Below are 19,516 nucleotides of genomic sequence, written 5' to 3' on the forward strand. Positions count from 1 at the left end.
GTCAGTGAGCTGAAACTGCAACTCTCTTGCAAACTCCCAGTTTAGTGAATAAAGGCCAAACAACCTGGTATTGTTGATAAGTTTATCTTGTGTCTTATTCACTAATCTGTTTATGACTTAATGTTTGCAGATCACCAAGAAGCAGTGTTGTTGGAGCGGAGCTCTCAGGCTTGGTTTCACATTGAAGGACCCTTCGCGGATTAACCCGGACACTTTGCCCAAGTATGCTTGCCCCGACCTGGTTTCGCAGAGTGGATTCTGGGCCAAAGCACTCCCGGAAGAGTTTGCCAACGAAGGCAACATCATAGCGTTCTGGGTGGATAAAAAGGGTAGAGTGTTTTATCGAGTCAATGACTCGGGCGCAATGCTGTTCTTTAGTGGCGTACGGACCACGGAACCTCTTTGGGCTCTGATTGATGTTTATGGACTGACGCGTGGCGTGGAATTACTGGGTAAGTGGTCTTTAAATAATTATTTATTAACAATTCTAACGTTATTTAATATAAAAACAATGGAAATGTTTAGAATTGTGTCGTATTGATATAGATCCACTCCAAACATGGTAGGAGTTTAATAAATAACTTATTCCATGTGCTATGTAGTTGCTAAATCCCATGAAAGGTGCGTTCTATACATTTAAGAGGAGGTTTGGAACTCAGAAGGATAAGTGTCCTCCTGGGAAAACCAATCACTTTAAAATGTTATATAGTCAATGAGTCAAAAACATTTTGATGACTCTTGCGTTATGTAGGACCAACCACAGTGGTCTTCTCCTACTAGATCCCTTGGTATGGCCCTGCGTGTTCCAACCAATGTTTCAGCTACATACTATGAAAGGTCGTCTCTTGGAGGAGAGCTGGTCCTTGTTTTAGTCTTAATTTACCTTCAGACTCTTGGTTTAGGGCAGATACCCAATGGATTTAGGCAAAATGCCTCCTAGTCAATGCAGGGCTAAAAAGAAATGATTCTAATAGAGGGGTAATCAATGGGGTCACTTGAAAAATACATTAATCATAGAACATATAAAAAATTTTTAGCGGTCTTGAAGTTTTTGAAACAATCTCAGCCAAGCTGTCACGGAACTCGTTATGTCAGGGGGCATCTTGTTACTACAAATCAACGTTCAGAACCTTTTTTAGCTGCTCAGATGTCAGTAGAAAGTGAGTAGCGTTCTTGTGACAGCGAGTTCGTCTATAACGAAGCGCTGCATGGCGTTATATGCTTCCATTTGACAGAAGTGCATTCAATAGACCGGCTACATTAGTGTCAGCGTGACTCCGTGTTGTTGGGCGAGAGAGAGAGACAGCGGCATTTTCTAAACTGGAGCTTTAATGCTAGACCACTCAGGAAAATGAGGTCTTGGGGTTTTCATCGTATAAATCAAAGGGGTAGAGAGCACAGGGGCTCAAACAGACATGCTGCTCATACGAAGCATCGAAGAAGAATGTACATAGTGCCCCTGGACACGTTAAGCGGGTATTTAGAGACGGAAACCAGATTTCCCTACCATACCTTGGCTCATGGATAGCTTCTGGGATTCCCCTGATAAACTCTTGTATTAAAATAAATGTAGACATTTGGTATACTTTCATAATTCGGCGCACTTCAGATTAAAACACATACTCTATGCAAATATTTTATTTCCCTAGGTAGGGTGTTTGTAACCATAAATGTTCTAAATATACAAATGTAACAAATTCTCCTTTTCACCAAACTTATCGGAGCTTCCAGGTTCCAAAGGGATGACACATAATAAAAAAAACCATAATCCATGAGCGTTCAATAACGAGAGCAACATTTGATTTTTGAACAATTTTAACCTGTCGGCTCCAACCCAAGGCACCTACATTGTGCTCTACCGGGTCGAGATCGCGGTCGTAGCTTGCGTTCCTGCTTTCTGCAAGCTTAGACCAGTCTACCCTTCTTTAATAGCTGTGCGCGTTGTGTATACACACAACCAGATCATACCGTCAGATGTGTTGACAAAATACACATGGCATTTTATGGTCTATCCTCTGGTCAATAGGGCGCCTATAAAGCCATGGCAAATATCATTGCATGTAAATGGAACTGTTTGTTTTGTTAACATTGTAAAACTGGTTTTTAAGGTTTTTAATAACACACTTTCACTTACATTGGCTGTATATATATATATATATATACACACACACACACACACACACACACACACACACACACATATATATATATATATAAAGTATATTAAAAAAGTATACTATAAAGTATAAAGAATATGCTTTATTCTTCTTCCCCTGCTGAGTTTTTTGAAAGGACCAAACATGCCATCATGAGCGGGCTCCAAATTATTGTGCATTAATATGTTTGGATAATGAACATTACAAGGAGTATCTCTTCCTACGAACACGGCTTTAACAACCTAGAAAAAAAAAAGCAACGGAGTGGATGGATGACGTTATTGTGTGTCCTGTCAATGAATGCACTGTGCACTTCGGTACAGTTAATCTTTTAAGGAGCTTTCCTCTGTTTGTGATGTCCTTCTTTTCATGTTTTTAGTGATTTCACAAACATCTGCTTCATCTATTGCGTAATATCGAGATGCTGTTTTCACGCAATGGGTTTTAGTAGAAGACATCAAACAACCGTTTGGCACGTGGGCCATTGACTTATGACGGGGTGACCACTTTTACCCCCTTTAAAGGGCACTCCAGTGTCCCCTGACATATAAACGCATATGAATGTACTGTTTGGTGCGATATGTTATATTTCATAGCATTGTTTCAGTGTAAGGGTGATGCGTTACACGATGCCGTGACACGCTGCTCGGTAGAGGCCTCCTGTGTCAGCGTGTTCCTTATTTTCCGTAAATCATTCCCTCCTGCGCTTGGCAAAGCGGACTTCATTTTCTGAAAACGAACCAATACAAAAAAGGCTTAGAGGAATTCATTACTTCACCACAGATAAAAACAAGACCCTTTTTTCCTTTTTAACGTGTTGGTTTCTGAACAAAATGAAAACACATGATTCTGTATCCAAAAAACCTTTTTTGGAGGATAATAAAATGGCAATGTGTTCCCCCCGCCAGCAGCCTCCAAAATCTCAGACCTTTTTGGGGTATATTGATAAAAACTAGGAGTTCTAAAAATGGAGCAGCCACTAAAGGGGCTCCGCTTATTGCTTCCCGAACCTAAATACGGCCCGGGTACAGATGTCCAAGATATGTCACTTGGTTTTATATTTTTGATGCAGTTGTTACCCTGTTGCTTTTTTATCGTGTGGCAATTATTTTATACATAGGCACAGGTGCTAATTGATTCACGATTAGTCCAACTTTGTCTGCGACACACTTTTACTCTTCCCTCTCCGATACCTGAACGTTTTGCCTTTAGTACCCTTTGAACCAAAAATGCTGCTAATAAGGAGTCAGCAGTTGTCATACTTTAAAAGATACATATTTCTAGCCAGAAAATGTCTCCTGATTCAACAATAAACTTCTTTATTACCCTCAGATGCGTATCTGTAATTCAGTGAAGCGTGGAGCATATGGTTACTTTCTAACTTCTGTCTGCCAAACATGACTGGCCTCGAGTAATTTCTGCACAAAAAAATAATAAGACTTTTGGATTTTAGCTCTTGCACATATTGAAACACTTCCAGCGCTGGAAACGAGTATTTACGTCGGAGGTTCTCAGCCGCTGGTGCTTTTACCCCATGGAGCAAGAAGGTCCATCGGTGCTGGTCCAACCACCCATGAGGCGTCGGGGTGTATTTTCAGAACCATGGTGGATGTTAGAGGTTCCTTCTGGTATCTAAGTGAAGATCAGAGGGGTTAAATGAAAAGGGAACTTCAACAATACGTCTGTTTTAGTTACTACAGATGTTTTATACCATTTGCACCACTATCCTATTCAGGTCACACCATCTATGCACTTTTGTTACCGCCGCTGTATATAATATTTGTAACGTTGCCAAAGACAATATGAAGTTGAGTTCCAAAACGTGATAAATGCGTCTCATTAGGGTTACATATTATCAGGGAACGTACGCAGCTCGACCATCAAAAACCCAATGATAATAACATAAATGACCCCCTATAGTAACATTATTATAAAGCAAATGGATGAATACGCTAACAGATTCTTTAATGCTCAGTTTGCATACCGGGGAACTTTTATGGTTTGCTTCTCATTCTTTTTTATTATTTTTTTTACACAAATGGCTGAGGGATAAACTCTACGGGGCACGCAATTGCAATTTTTTTATGCTGTTGAAAGATATATTTATATAAGGTATTATTTAAAAATAAAAATGCTAATTTCTGAACTTCCCTTTGACTTTAATGCTCAATGTTTGGATCAAGCAACGCAAATATTTTATTATTATTATTATTATTATTACATTTTATTTGCAGATTGACTGTAAATTTTGTAATATTTTTATATATTAATATTGTCAATTTATTTTTTTCTACTGTTAAAAAATACATTTCCATTTCTACAAGGAAAGCCCCTCCAATGTTTATTATGATTATTATTATTAATATTACATTTTATTTTCAGATTGACTGTAAATTTTGTAATATTTTTATATATTATGATTATTATTATTAATATTACATTTTATTTTCTGTAGATTATGTAGCACTATTACACAAAGGGGGGGGATATAAATGTAATAATGATCTTAAAATGAGAAATATACAGAATTAACAATGACATGGACACGTACTGGCATGGGGAGAGAAAAGGGCCGTCAATCTTACAATCTATCCCGATCCTCTGTTATATGCCACCAGGCAAAATTGGCTTTGGACGCTTGCCTGGTGGATCAGATTGCTCGTGCTTTGCTCTGTTTTGGAGTATGACATCATATGGGTGTAGCATTGAAATCATGTTTAGTTCATTTTCTTTCCAAAAGTTGCCTTTGTTCTCAGATATGTAGCCAGGCCTGTTTTTTTTTTATTTTTCACCCCATATAACTAATGATTGTTATATGTAAAGAATGAAATAAAAAGTACACACGTAGGTCACCTCTGTTTCTGTAAATACAAGTTCCGTTCCTCCGACGCAGCACGGAAAGCCAGTAAAGTGAACAGTCGTTGCTGACCTGGATTCTAAAGTACACCTTTCACATAAAAGCCAAACAAAAGGCCGCTCTGAAATAGGCGCTAATGAATGACAGTCCAATAAGTGGAAAATGTAAGAAGCTGGTGGCGGCTGGAAATACGTGCGTATCCATGGTAACCGACGTCCAAGTGTGTGTTCCATAGCGACAGTCGTGGCAGGATCTTGTCTCTTAGAAACAGCTTAAATGCCAACAAAAGGTACATGTTTATCCAAACCTCAGCCTTAAGCAACCTCTCTCGGTTTATATATTTTCTTTTCCCGTAATCACAGTTGAAACAATTGTACAGAAACAATTATTTCGTCTGATAACACAGGAGATCATAGTTAGAGACGCCATTCATTTTACATGAAGAGTCTTTCTGACATTTAGAGATTAAGGACCCTTTCAGGTGCATTCACGTGCTCTTAGCCCGTGGCATTTGAAAGGTTAAACCCGTGTTGCGGAATACCTTTTTAAAAATATATCTTTACTTCTGTCGCCTTTTCTGTTCTTTCTCCATCTTTAAAGGGGCGCGTGAGATTTTCAGAGCAAGAATAGGGAAGCCTGTGCGTAAAATGGCTTGGCCGATAAATAGCTTCTTTATGCGAATGAATGAATAGAATTGGACTCATCAAAGATAATCCAATTATGATTTATTTATAATTCTAATGATGGTGATTTGCAGTCATTTTAACAAGTAACGCTTAAAACAGCCAATAATCTTGACTGAGATTTTGGGGGGGTTTTGTGAAAGGTTATTGAAAGCAATCTGTCTCATTGGATGGGTGGGTCAGTTTTAGGAGACCCTTGTCTCCTTGTGAATGTAAAACAATACCCATCATGTACGGGGGGGCAAAAGAGAGATTTAAACAATGAGAATGATTTGGAGACCAATATGTCAGTATGTTCATCATGGCAGTTCATTAGAAGGTTCCGGCAACTCCAGTAAATCTTAAGTTGAAAAGGTGAAACGAGCCATTGGAGGAAGTGCGGTGAATGCATAAGCAAGCTTCGGCTACAGGAGAGCAACCCGAGGGATGGGATAAAGAGGCTGTTATACAAATTTACTTCAATTACAAAAAAAATATTGCAAATTCTATTTCTGGTGCCCAGCCAAAGTGCACAACTGACAGCAGGAGGAAAAGACGGGCCGGCTAGATGGGCCAAATGGGTCTTACCACCCATTACCACTCAACGCCAATCTCTACGAAGAAGTATCAGCTGCCAGAGGGATCCAGTACCAATGTCATGTATGGAGGAATGAAATGTTGAACAGGAATTGAACACTTGGCTGTGTGTTCTTTACAATTATTATTTGTTCAGTGTTACTATTGTTTCTAAAATATTGTTTCTAAGGAGAGTTACAATTTCTTGCTAGGGTCAGTTCTCTTTTGGGCAAGTCCTCCAGCGGTTGCATCCAGATATCTCTGACCGCCGATCAAAGATTCTAATCTGATACGGTATACAATAAATCATTTGCCTTCCTAGCTATAGTCCCAGTGGCTATACTTTTAGACAAGTTGTTTTTGGCTTGGAGAATACCCCGTAAGCATTGACAGTACATTTTGTTTCAAAATCTTTATTTTGTTGCCGCTACTTTCTCTTCCGTTCCCTGTTGGAATAACCTACGGTTTAGTGATATGGTGATATACAGAACAGCTTTTTTGCAGAATAATGGAGGTTCTCAGCTGGAAGTAAATACATCCTTTAGGTGGTCCAAACACATAAACAAACATAGTTTATTGTACAGAGCTGTTATTATCTCCCTATAGACACTGATTTGTTATAATTAAGATTAATTGTATCAGTATATGTAATTTGATAACCATTGGTGAATAGATTATTCATACAAGACTATAAAAAGCGATTCTGGTGCTAGGTTTGGAAAGTGGTCTTATCACCTAAGTGAACAATGGTATGGTCCATCGTTTGCTCTTTTAATAGGATCACAATCCAAGCCCCCAATGGCTCTTCAGTGTAGTCTCTTTGTATTACTTATATGTTATTTTATATTTGTATTATTGCTTGTTGGATATTTTATATTTTTTTAGGGTTATGCCATTGTATTGGGTTATTGCTTTATTTTTCTACATTGCTGGAGCAAAATGTGACGTGATAATATGGTGATAAATGAACCAACACCTGGTGCACCATGCAAGGACGTGCATAGATTATTAAAAATAACAAACATTTTCTTATCCTTTCCCGATTGTCATATGAATTAATCAAAAATCCTCTCGGTCACAGATCGGCATTAGTTGCATGCCGTCCATATCATGTAGCAAATCGTCCAGGTATGGATAGTTTCTCTAAAATAAAGCAAGAATTCAGCCAATACCATTCAAAAAGCCATAAATATTAGAGATTCAGCCGCACTATATGGTCACATATTGCTTAGCGCCACTAAGGGAGTTTTTTCACACCAGGTTTTGTGTGTAACGCCAGCCAGGCAGTAATAAAACAATATTTTCCAAGATTTCAGAACACGCCGTAGAAGAATTTGTGGCTCTTGGCCGTGGGACCCGTGTGCCGTTCCTCATTAAACAGACAGTATTTACCTCTGTGTGCTGCGTGTCTGGATATTGTCTGATTGAAGTTTCGGGTCCTTCTTGCCAGATTGTTGTATATGCTATTAAAGTTTTGAATGATGAGGTTATTACTCAGCATTTAAATAATATTACAGGAATGCTAGAAAAAATAATATTTTTTTTTCATTTTCTGGTGAATTTTTCTTTGTGTGTCTATATGGATAAAGCCGTATTGATCCAAGAAATTTTTTTTAATCGAAGGTGATATGTTTTATTGGGGCAACATAGAAGAAGAAGAAGTCACTTGTAGGACTTGTAGGTTTCTTCTCATAGTCACATAGTACTTGAGATTGAAAACAAACAAAAGTCCATCAAGTTCCACGCACTAATCATGTCCTTCTAATTTGTTATATCCCGATATATTCGCCTTTGATAAAACAAAAAGTCTTCCAAAATATTTAAAGGCATCAATTGAAAGAATATCATAATCTCTGTAGGAAGTGAATTCCACATCTTTATTGCTCTTACTGTAAGGAACTATTTCTATTGCTTTAGATGAAAACTCTGGTAATGCGAGTTCTGCATTTTACAAATTTTTGTTACTTGTGGTATAAGAAGCAAACTAAATTGAGGTCGATGTATACATTGTGACCGTTATAACTGACCACCTGGATACATATAAAAAGGACCAGGGCAGAGACTCGTTCCCGGATCTTAACATTTTTCATGAAGCATAAGAAGTAGTGTCATTTTTTTTTTTTTTTAGAGACTATTAAAGGTGCTGTTCCATTTAGAAAAAGCATTGCACGCTCTGGTATGTTGATGCAAATCAAAATTAGCAGATATGTCATTTTTCTTTCTTTCCTCTAAAGCTTTATTCACATAAAACAAAATAAAAACTTTTACGGAGCTTTTTCCAGTGTCTATGGCAGCAACTTATCAGTGGTTGTTTTTGTGTTACATGATTGCTAGTCAAACGTCTTTTCTTGATTAAAATTATTTTTGAAAAAGGCTTGGACTTTTATCTCATATAACACATAATGTAACGTAATATGAGTTCTTTGTGGCTCAAACCTCTTTTCCTAAAAAAACAGTGGAGATGTTAATGTCCAAATACTGTTTTATGATTTTTTAAACAAAAGAACCCAAACCATTGTCTAGTAATATGATTTTATCTTCATTTATTCAGATCCAATCCATACAATCCATACATATATTAATGAAAAAGGGCAGATACGGTTAGCTGTGTTTGGTGATGTTTCTATTTTCTTTTATGCATACATTTCATATTTTGGCCGTCAGGGGCTTTAATTATTTTTTAAGCAAAGGACTTAAAGTTGCGTCAACAAGTAGTTTCAATCTGTAACAAAGTATTACTAATAATAGAAGTTCAAAGGATGCAATTTCAAGAATGTTCTCCAGCTAGATTGTTTATGCAGGGGATGTCAGACCTCCCCATAAATATCAAGATGAGAAACAAATGTCTACTGGCCTCCATCCACCAACAATCTCATTTCCTTGGTGCACCGCTATCATGTCCTATTTCCCCGTGTTGTCCCCTAGACTTTATACATTTCCATTTTCTTCCCTTTCATTCTCACCATGTTTCTTACTTTCTCCTCCATTCGTTGTGATCTCCCAGAACTTTGGTCTTCATCGTTCCCTCAGCCAAACTCTTCTCTCTTGTACCCGTGGACCAAATGGCATCCTGAAAATAAAGAGGTTGCCCAACTACCGACCCTCATCAAGATCCACAGAGATGTGCTGGGAATGCTAAAATAATTGTCAGCTAATGCGCTCTTAAGACATGGAGGCAGCAACCCAACTTTATTAGCTTTTATGAGCTTAATGCTACAAGAGACATCGCATTGGTAGTCTAATTTTGACAAAAGCAAATGAAACTGAACATCGGCCAGTGAATTTGTCTGATATATTTTTCCCCAATCCCTCTGGTTACTGTCATTACAGACATGGCTCGTCTTCCATCTTCATCTCTAATCTGTCTCTTCCACCTACCCATATTTCTTATGCTTTGAGTTTATGCCATCCACCGTCTTCCATCTTGTCCCTACCGCTTATCATTTTTCTACCTTAATTACTCTGTTCCTTTCTTGCTTAATTTGTTTTCTTCTTGGCATTCCATCCTGTTCCAATTGTGTAGTCACTGGGCACAATGATGGATGGCAAACTCTACTATAATTCTACTGAGAATGTTGAGATTTTGGCCAAAGACTCAATACCGTCACTACCTTGACATAGAGGCGATGGTTAAAATTGACAAGAAATTCTTTTTGAAATCTTGGTTATTTTATGGAATTGGCATTCCTGAGAATGAATTAGAAACTTCTATATATATCGACCAGTAACACCTAGATAAAATGACCATAATTCCAGTGTTTAACATAAATTTGTTTTAGGTGTTCAGATAAGGTTATGTTTTTTAGCACTATATTACTAACGCATTGTATTAAATGACAGATTACATAAATCATTGTTATAGTTATTCATCTTTCAAATTACAGTCTGTTTGAATAGAAGTTAATAGGAAATGTGAATGCTGTTTATATGCAAACTTTATCACAAATATCAGATAAAATGTGATATTTAATTGAGAATACTTCCCAGAAGGGGTTTGCGTTTTGCTTCGTCTGTTTGTGTGCCAAAATACATCTTTAGGAACTTGGCTACAATCATAATTACTGATTGCGTAATTTATTTCATACAGATATTGTTACGGAATAAAATAAGGTTTCAGATTTATATTTTTGTGATTGGCTTCCCAAAGCGAATGTTGCAGATCATTGTCGTATTTAGTATACACAATGTAATGGTATAATAAATAATATAGATTGCTGTCTTTGTGTTTAACATTAGTAGAAATAAACCCAAAATTCAGCTAGTTAATATACAGAATATTGGGAAGACCTTCTACCTTCTACTTTCACTCCTGGATGCCTTTCTAGGCATATAGAGTCTGATACCTAAAATGGGCCAACATAGAAAAAGATGGTTACATCTCAGGTAGAGCTTATGTAAATTTACCTGTATTTTATTTTGAACCAATAACTGTTAAAAACTTTGACTACGGACTCCATCTTCTTCTGGGACAACACAGCTACACCCATTCTAGGTATATAGAATCTTTGGTTTAAGTTGATACCTTGTATCGGGCTAACATCAAAAAAAGCTGCTTCCTTCAGAGGAATCAAAGCTTAGTCCTTAAAGCTAATGTAATATCACATATTTTTTATGTTGAACCAATATAAGGAATCAATTTCAACTAAAGACGCCATGTTCTCCTAGACCAGTGATGGGCAACCTTTTTGGCGTGGTGTGTCAAAAATCGGCAAAAAATCGAGCATAACTCGCGTGGTGTGTCACTTCGACAAAAAAACATAATTTTGCGCAATTTATAGTTTAAACTACAAAAATGTATAATTGCAATATATAATTGTATTTAATAAACCAAAAACAAATTATTTAACATACCTGCTTAGTAACTACTTACCTTTCAGGAGTCCTGCGGTGGGGGTGCAAGGCCTCTGCCTCCCAGCTCTGCCACTGTATGGAACAGTATAGAGTGATGGGAGTTATGATGTACTTTAGAGCATAATTATATAATGAAAAATACATTGGAAATGGTACAGCATAACACCCATCACTCTCACACACTTACCAATCCGCATTTACCAATCCACACATACCAATCCACACGCATACCAATCCACACGCATACCAATCCACACACATATACCAATCCACACACATACCAATCCACACACATACCAATCCACCCACATACCAATCCACACACATACCAATCCACACACATACCAATCCACACACATACACCAATCCACACACATACACCAATCCACACACACATACACCAATCCACACACACATACCAATCCACACACATACCAATCCACACACATACACAAATCCACACACATACACCAATCCACACACATACCAATCCACACACACATACCAATCCACACACACATACCAATCCACACACATACACCAATCCACACACATACCAATCCACACACATACCAATCCACACACAAATACCAATCCACACACACATACCAATCCACACACATACACCAATCCACACACATACACCAATCCACACACATACCAATCCACACACATACACCAATCCACACACATACCAATCCACACACATACACCAATCCACACACACATACCAATCCACACACACATACACCAATCCACACACATACACCAATCCACTCTCCCTGTATGCTTTCCTACCTTCCCTCTTTTCTCCTTACAGCTCCTTTTCCTGCTCTTCGCTCCTCTTCTTCTTCAGTTCTTCTGTCTTCTTCCGAGGGCACGGGGTTCAGAGGGCACGGACAGCGGTGGGCGCGGCTTCAGTGTTGTGCGCCGGGATCTGACAACAAACCCCGGCGCACAACAGCTGTTGCCGCGCGGATCGCAAGGGAGCGGTATCGGAGGTCTTTAACAGACCTCCGGCTCCCTTGAGTGATTTTAAGCCGGGTTCAAGGAAGATCCTTGAACCGGCTTAAAATCACTCAAGGGAGCCGGTGGTCTGTTAAAGACCTCCGATACCGCTCCCTTGCGAGCCTGCTCCTCCACCGCCCCGCCCCCCGCTAGGTACGCTACTGCACGTCCCGCCCCCCCCCTTTTTTTGGGGGGGTGACACGCGCAGGATTTCCTGCGGTTCATCCTCGGCTCCTGCACGGCCGCCGAGGATTAAAGAATCTGTGCTGGAGGAACGGGTCCTCCAGCACAGATTCTTTCATCCTCGGCGGCCGTGCAGGAGCCGAGGATGAATCGCAGGAAATCCTGCGCGTGTCACCCCAAATGGCTACGCGTGTCAGCACTGACACGCGTGTCATAGGTTCGCCATCACTGTCCTAGACCAATATAGCTAGGTCCATTCTAGTCATGGTAATTTGGGGTAATTCTAACCAGAATCTTTCTAGACATTGGTCTCCTGGATTATAGCTCCAAATGGAACACAAAACAAAGCAGATGAATACAATATACCATATTTGCTCGATTATAAGACGACTCAGAAGACTTAGAAGCACCGGTAAGTCGGGGGGGGGGGGGGCATTAGACAGGAGGATCCAGGTCCCCTGCAGCGCTGCGGGGGATCTGGATCTTAGTCTCATAGTCAGACCTATTTGAGGTCTGATTATAAGACGACCCCGATTATAAGACGAGCAAATGCTCTGAAAAAAACCTTGTCTTATAATCGAGCAAATTAGGTACTACTAATGATCCTACTTTATAAAGTAGCGTTCCCCTGACTGCTACTTCTTTTACCTAACGCGTTTCACATTGCAACACAGCATTGATAAATTAACTGAAAGCATATATGTTTTGCTTTGCGGTCAGACGGTTTCTCTGTGGCATTGTTTCAACGTACTCTCCGGGAAAGTTATTTTGTTTTTAATCCTTTAAAAAAAAATAATAGTAAATGCTGTTGATTTTGTTTATTATCAAATGGCTTCACTGATTTTTTGTTTGACGTCTTCTGGATCGACTGATAGGAGATATGGTCGTAGTTGACCGCGGTGGACTTTACAATATGATACGCTTATTATTTACCTTAAAGTTGCATTTACTTTTATAAACACATGTCCCAGATGTTCAGCGATGTTTTTATAGGTTCTTCCGTCGCAGCGCATTTTCAAACTGAAAATGACACAGAATACATAAATATATGTCAAGAACGCATGGAAGCTGTGACCACAGATGATGCTTTATGATGTTTTAGGTTTATTTTTCCATTTTTAAAATAAATATACGTGCTTGTAAGAACCGAATATGTTGTGGTTATATTGCGGTAATTCGTGCAGTTCAGTCGTGTAATGTTATTGTCCCGATGAACAATTCTGGCAGCCTTCTCCGTATCCATAGCGTAAGATGTGCAGTCTCATCAACTTTCAAGGCTTCTGTTCCCTTCTTCAGGTCCTAGAGGCCCCTCAAAAAGTTTGTGAACGTGCTGGCCACTAAAGGGAATCAATGTGGTCTACAGAATCTTACTTGACTGGAAAAAAACCCAGTTTTATCATAAATTAAAGAAAATATATCCCTAAAATAGGAGTTTTCATGTTTTTTAAAAGATACAAAAGATGGGGTCATCTATAAAAGAAGTCCGCATGGCTACTCTCTGCCTAGGTCAGCTAATTCTTCCTTTCCAAAAAAAAGTCATGGCAAAAGTAATCAAACGCGGGGAAAAGCGATAAAACAGATAGCACAATATAACATTCTGTTTTGTACTTTCAGATAGCGAAATCATTCCCCCTGACTGCGTGCGTCCAAGATCCTTCACAGCCATCCCTCGACCGTCCCTACGAAGAGAAACAGAAGAGACGCGCTTGTCGGTCAGCTTGTGTGATCTGAACCTGCAGGATGAAAATTTCCAGTCGATGACGACCATGTGTCCCATCCCGCAGAACTCTCTAAACTCACAGCATTCCCACTTACTCCCTTCGCAGCTGGAAAGCGACCTCCGCTTCCATCAGCTCAGAGGTGCCCATATCAAGACTTTAGATGATCAAACAGTGGCCAGGCTGGAACACGCCAGAGAAGAAAGGACTTTGGTGTTCACTAGCAGACCACTTAGAATAAACGAGACCATCTTTGTCAAAATCAACAAATCAAATTCTTCTCGGCCGGGGACCCTGTCCTACGGAGTGACAACCTGTGACCCCAGCACGTTACGACCCAGTGACCTTCCATATAATCCAGAATCGCTGGTCGACAGAAAGGAGTTTTGGGCTGTGTGTAGGGTGCTGGTCCCGCTTCAGAGCGGAGACATACTAGGGTTTGTTATAAATGCTGAAGGGGAACTACATCTAAGTCACAACGGTGCCAGCGCTGGGATGCAGGTGTGTGTGGACTGTTCACAGCCTCTTTGGATGTTCTTTGGGTTACACGGAGCCATCATGCAGATACGTATATTAGGTATGTGTCAAAATACGAAAACTATTACATTACAAGAACAAGCTGAACATTTGACATGGATAATGATGTATCATGACACGTTTGCATTTTGTTGTTATGTCACTCTATACAATGTGCCGGTATACGTAATAACTCTAAGAAAGGAGCATACTTAAGTAAAATAGGCAATGAGTCTTGAGTGGGTGAATGCGTTCCTCATGAACATGTTGGATAAATGCCTCTAACTGGGTAACAGTGAAAACTAGCATAGTGTTAATAATGTAGGGAGTGCTTTATAATTTATTTATCTCATTTATCAAAGGGCATGAATAATCCAGGAAGGTAGAAAACATTACGGAGTAAAAGTAATTGCACACCGACGGTCGGGACGAGCCATGTGTAGCATCTGGCTCTATTATCACAGTATAATACATGATGTCGGCGGCCAAGATAACGCAGTCACAGTAACCTTAGCCTTTCATAGAGGTTGTAGTAGCGTATGCTCCTAGTTATCCCTTAGTTAACCAGCTGTCCTGTGTCCATGTTCACTGCCACGTCTCTCTTCTCTACCCAGTCAAAGGGCCATATGGAGGAAGACGACATTCTCTTGGAAAAGCTGGAGCTATTGTCCTCTGTTTTTGTGGCCATTGGTGTAGTCCATTATATACAACCTATTAAGTCTAAGGCTGAACAGAATTTGCTTCAATATTGAGATATACCCCTAGATACTACTGTGAGTCTTCTATGTCAGTGGTAACGGCTATGAGCGCACGTCTTATGGGATGCTGCCATAGGAATTGTAAAAATGTTGCCCATATAGCAGGCAAATAAATTAAGGTAATCCTGGCCGGCTAATAGCCAGTTAGCCCTTCTCTGAACTCTCTCCAGAATATCAATATCCTTCTGGAGATGGAGATCTGTAATGGAACCACCTCCCTCTGTCGGCTACTAATGCCTCTGGCTATACAACCCAGCACCCTGCTTGCTTTTTCCCCCCTCTTTGTTACATCGTACGTCCATTGTCAACGTAATAAAAAATATTGGTTAAAAGACATGAGTTAGTTGACCCGAGACTGAGCGTGCACATCTGGCTTGACTCACTGCAGTATTTATACGTTGTGTCAGCGCTGAGAATATTTGTATAAAAAGAATGAATTTGACTTTTGGTTACATATTCAAGCATGAACTCATCCATGGTGTGCTTGTCATAACCGTTATAAAGCATCAGCTGTTCCTGTAGTATTATCCCCCCCCCCCTTATAGGAATTGATTATGTGAACGAGACTCATGCTGTCTGCGCAGTCACATTTAATAGAGTCCGTCTGCCTAGGATGTGTTTTTTAGTTCTAGTTGTGTGCGCCCTTGGGAATGGCAGGATTTATATACACTCGGATGGTGATCACCACGCTCAGCTTTTATTAGAGGCCGCTGCGGACTGTTACATATCGTTATGTGTTAAGCCAGCCTTAAAAATAATATCTCATGAAAACGTTGTTTTAGGTTTCTATAAGTTTATGGTAGCATCGAGTGTTAGAACACTGGTTACATCAGTGTTACTAGTATAGAATTACAGAATGTAGGGGTTTATTTATCTATGTATGACGTTTCCATTCAGGCATTAAATACATTGTTAAATACATACTTTTCAGCCTTTGGGGCCACTGGCCAAGACTCCCGTGACGTTATGGGTACCCACGATAGAGCAGCCCTCTTTTGAAAATCTGATGGACGCATTTGATTTTTCTTAAAAAGGTTAAAAGTGCCCTTAAATTGGCTCTGTTGAGATGCTTGTTTTAGAACAGCCGTAAAACTAAATTGGTCTTGGTTTTTAGGAAAATAAGTAGGGAACCACAAGCGATCTTGGCGTCCCGGTTCTGCATGTGCGTGTAATTATTATGTACAATGTATTATACATTATATGCTGATCTTATTTACTTCCATGATTTGCAGGGTCGACCATATCACCTGATCTCCGAGATCCGTCCACACCAAGCTCCCCCACCTCAGGTCCAAACAGTCCATCGGCTCTGTGCAGCGGGAGCTCGGATCCCGTACTGAATTCATGCCTGCACGGACCGCTGGGTAATTCTATAAACAGTAAGTACGCGATCTCAAGTCCCCCGGATCCGAGGTTTGTTTAACGTTCACCCGCAATGCATGAGCTTCTAACGCAGAACGAAGTGCACATTGAGGGGGTTGTTGATGAGCGTGTGGGGCATGTTCATGTATTTCATCTTTATGTCTAGTTATGAAAATAACTTTTTGTCAACAAAACTGCCCCACGAAGAGCCACTTTGCCATTGTTTATGGAGATTACAAGCTGTAACCCAGACGCAGATCATGGATACTGTTAACACTGAAATCCATTGATCCCTGTGTCAGACTTCAACCTGTTATGTTACTGAAGAGGGGGTATTACCGGGCAATTCCCTTACAAAAAAATTACTGCAGTTTTTTTTATATTGCAAACCTACAGTTGTACTTCAAAGTACTGCAGCTTTATTGCATTTGTACTTCCGTACAAAAATAACTGCAGTAAAGCTGCAGTACAGTAAAGTACAAATGCAGTAAAACTGCAGTAAAAGTGCAGTATTGCAGTTTTTTCCTGTCCAGAAAACGGCAGGATTACTTCAGAAAAACTGCAGTAATTTTTTCATAAGGGATCACCTAAACAATAAGGGATAAAACCTTCAGACTTATAGGAATAGAAACCTTGCATGATATTCTTTGAGGAGGCTGACATTGGGTTTGTGACAGCTTTACTCCTCTAATGGCTGTACTGGGTGGCTGTTGTGGCCGACTGTTAGGTACTATTATGTGTTATGGGATTTGTCCGAATACTCTCCTAACCACCCACATGTCTTGTGTCTCTCTTCAACTGTTAGAATTTCTCTACACATTAATGTATCTATGGTTTTAACGGTGCTGTACCTCTTCTCAATATCTCCCTACCCGTTCTGTCAGACTGTCCCCTACCTATTCTAACTTAAATTCCCTAAAAAAACTCACCAATTCAGAGAAGCATACCACCCATTCTTATACCCACAACCGGCATTCTGAAAGAAACCATCCGTCTTTCCCACCTTGTAGATCTTCACGCCACATGGCAAACCATCCTCAACAATCTCATTCATCCTCAAACTCCTAATGGATTGTAAGCTCACACGATCAATGGTCTCTTCTCCTTCTGCACCAGTATTTTTTTAACGTGTTCATTTTGTATATTCCCCGTTTTAATGTTATTGTTCATTTTCACTCTTCCCTATTGTTATTTTGCTATGGAATCTAATATAATCTAATGTATGGTGGCTCAAGTAGGAGCTGTCATACTGTCACCCAACCCTATCATGGAGCTCTGCTGTAGGTTAAAAGATCAATAGCTGGGCCACATAGGCACGGACTATCTTTAAACTGTGTCTCTGTGGGAGAAGTAATGTCCTTCACATGCAAAGCTTTCCTAAATATAATACATTCTGTGCTTCTCATCTAGAGTCTCCGTAGAACTTAGTGTTATGATAAAATTCCCGGAGATGTTGATGTTTGTCCTTCCTCCTCGCAGGTACCGCTCCGAACTCACCTGTGAGCCTGCCGGAGTCACCCATGTCACCTTCAGTGTCCGGGTCGTGGAGCGACGAATGCACGATCTGCTACGAGAACTTGGTGGATACGGTCATCTACTCTTGCGGACACATGTGCTTGTGTTACACGTGCGGCTTGAAGCTGAAGAAGATGAACAATGCCTGCTGCCCTATCTGTAGAAGGGCTATAAAAGACATCATTAAAACCTATCGTAGCAGTTAAAACCAAGTCTGGGAAAGGAGAGGCTGGTCTCTTATCTATGTGGATACTTTCTATCAATCAGTACCTTTTATGGGATTTTTGTGACGTCAGGAAGCACCTTTCTCAAATTAGCATCCATGTTTCGGCTCTGAACGTCTAAAATTCTGGACAACACGATATCAGGGAAGCATAGTCTTGTGATTAGTTACTGTTCCTTTTTACATTTTATGTAAGATCAATATGCATTACTCACGGAATTTCTTTAAACGTTTTATATTTGACAAGGCTACTTCATTCTCAGCATCGCGGGACTTAACCCTTCAAATACCAGATACATCGAATGGATTTTTACTCAAAGGTTCAAATGTATCGAGGGCAGTTTGGAGCAAATAGTAAGAATTTTCAATGAGTTCGAAACGTGCAAACAAATGGAATTTTTATTCTAATTGCACCAATTTTAGCACCGTGTTCCAGGATTGCTCCAGTTTTTACATTAAATATAAATGTGGTTCTGGGTATAAGTAGAAAGTTAGCCATTTTGGTGCATAAGGATCATTGAAGACGTTTAAAGTCCTACCTAAAGATTTCTTATTTTGGTTATACTGGTGCAGACTATTTCTAGTGTATTATTCATGAAATAGATGTGTTTTAGATTAACGAAGTATAGGTTTGTGAACGCAAATACTCAAAAGTGCCGCAACCAAAGCATTTTGGGTAGGATTATTCGGTAATAAGGAATGTTTAACACAATGATTAGCAACATTATTATGTTAATCCCTCCGCATGTCTTTCCCATACTCAAAGTGTCATGGCGTCTGCGGGCATGGCCAAGTATTCTCCATGACATCAATGACATGATCGGGAAGGATTTGAATGGAGTTGAAGGTCTTTTTTTTTTTGGTAGATGTAACGTTTAGGTGGCATTTCCACCCCAGCTCAGGCTTTGTTTTGTAGAAAGCCGGTGTATATTGAACTGTTAGAGCAGTGCGGAGCAAATGTGGATTTGAAGCGTCTAAGATGAGAGGAAAATTGAACTTGTTGTAGAGAAACAATCTCACCCACCTATTAGCTGGCGGGACAGAAAGGATTTTCCAGCGCAAGACGTTACAGAGAAAAGGCAGACCTGTGATGTCATCAAGAAACTGGGAGGGGTGTTATGTCATAGGCTC

General features: G+C 39.8%; 1 protein-coding gene across 1 annotated transcript in view; it reads left to right on the forward strand.

The window, feature by feature from the left end:
* The window catches only part of NEURL1 (neuralized E3 ubiquitin protein ligase 1), a 37,237-nt gene extending 18,210 nt beyond the window's left edge, over positions 1-19,027 (forward strand). The window contains exons 3-6 of the mRNA XM_053450296.1: positions 131-452; positions 13,908-14,588; positions 16,518-16,664; positions 18,127-19,027. Coding sequence (XP_053306271.1) covers positions 131-452; positions 13,908-14,588; positions 16,518-16,664; positions 18,127-18,368 — 1,392 coding nt within the window. The 3' untranslated portion in view covers positions 18,369-19,027. The remainder of the gene's footprint in view (positions 1-130; positions 453-13,907; positions 14,589-16,517; positions 16,665-18,126) is intronic.
* The last annotated feature ends 489 nt before the right edge of the window (positions 19,028-19,516 follow it).

This window comes from Spea bombifrons, chromosome 11 (genome assembly GCF_027358695.1).
Source record: "Spea bombifrons isolate aSpeBom1 chromosome 11, aSpeBom1.2.pri, whole genome shotgun sequence".
Taxonomy (NCBI): domain Eukaryota; kingdom Metazoa; phylum Chordata; class Amphibia; order Anura; family Pelobatidae; genus Spea; species Spea bombifrons.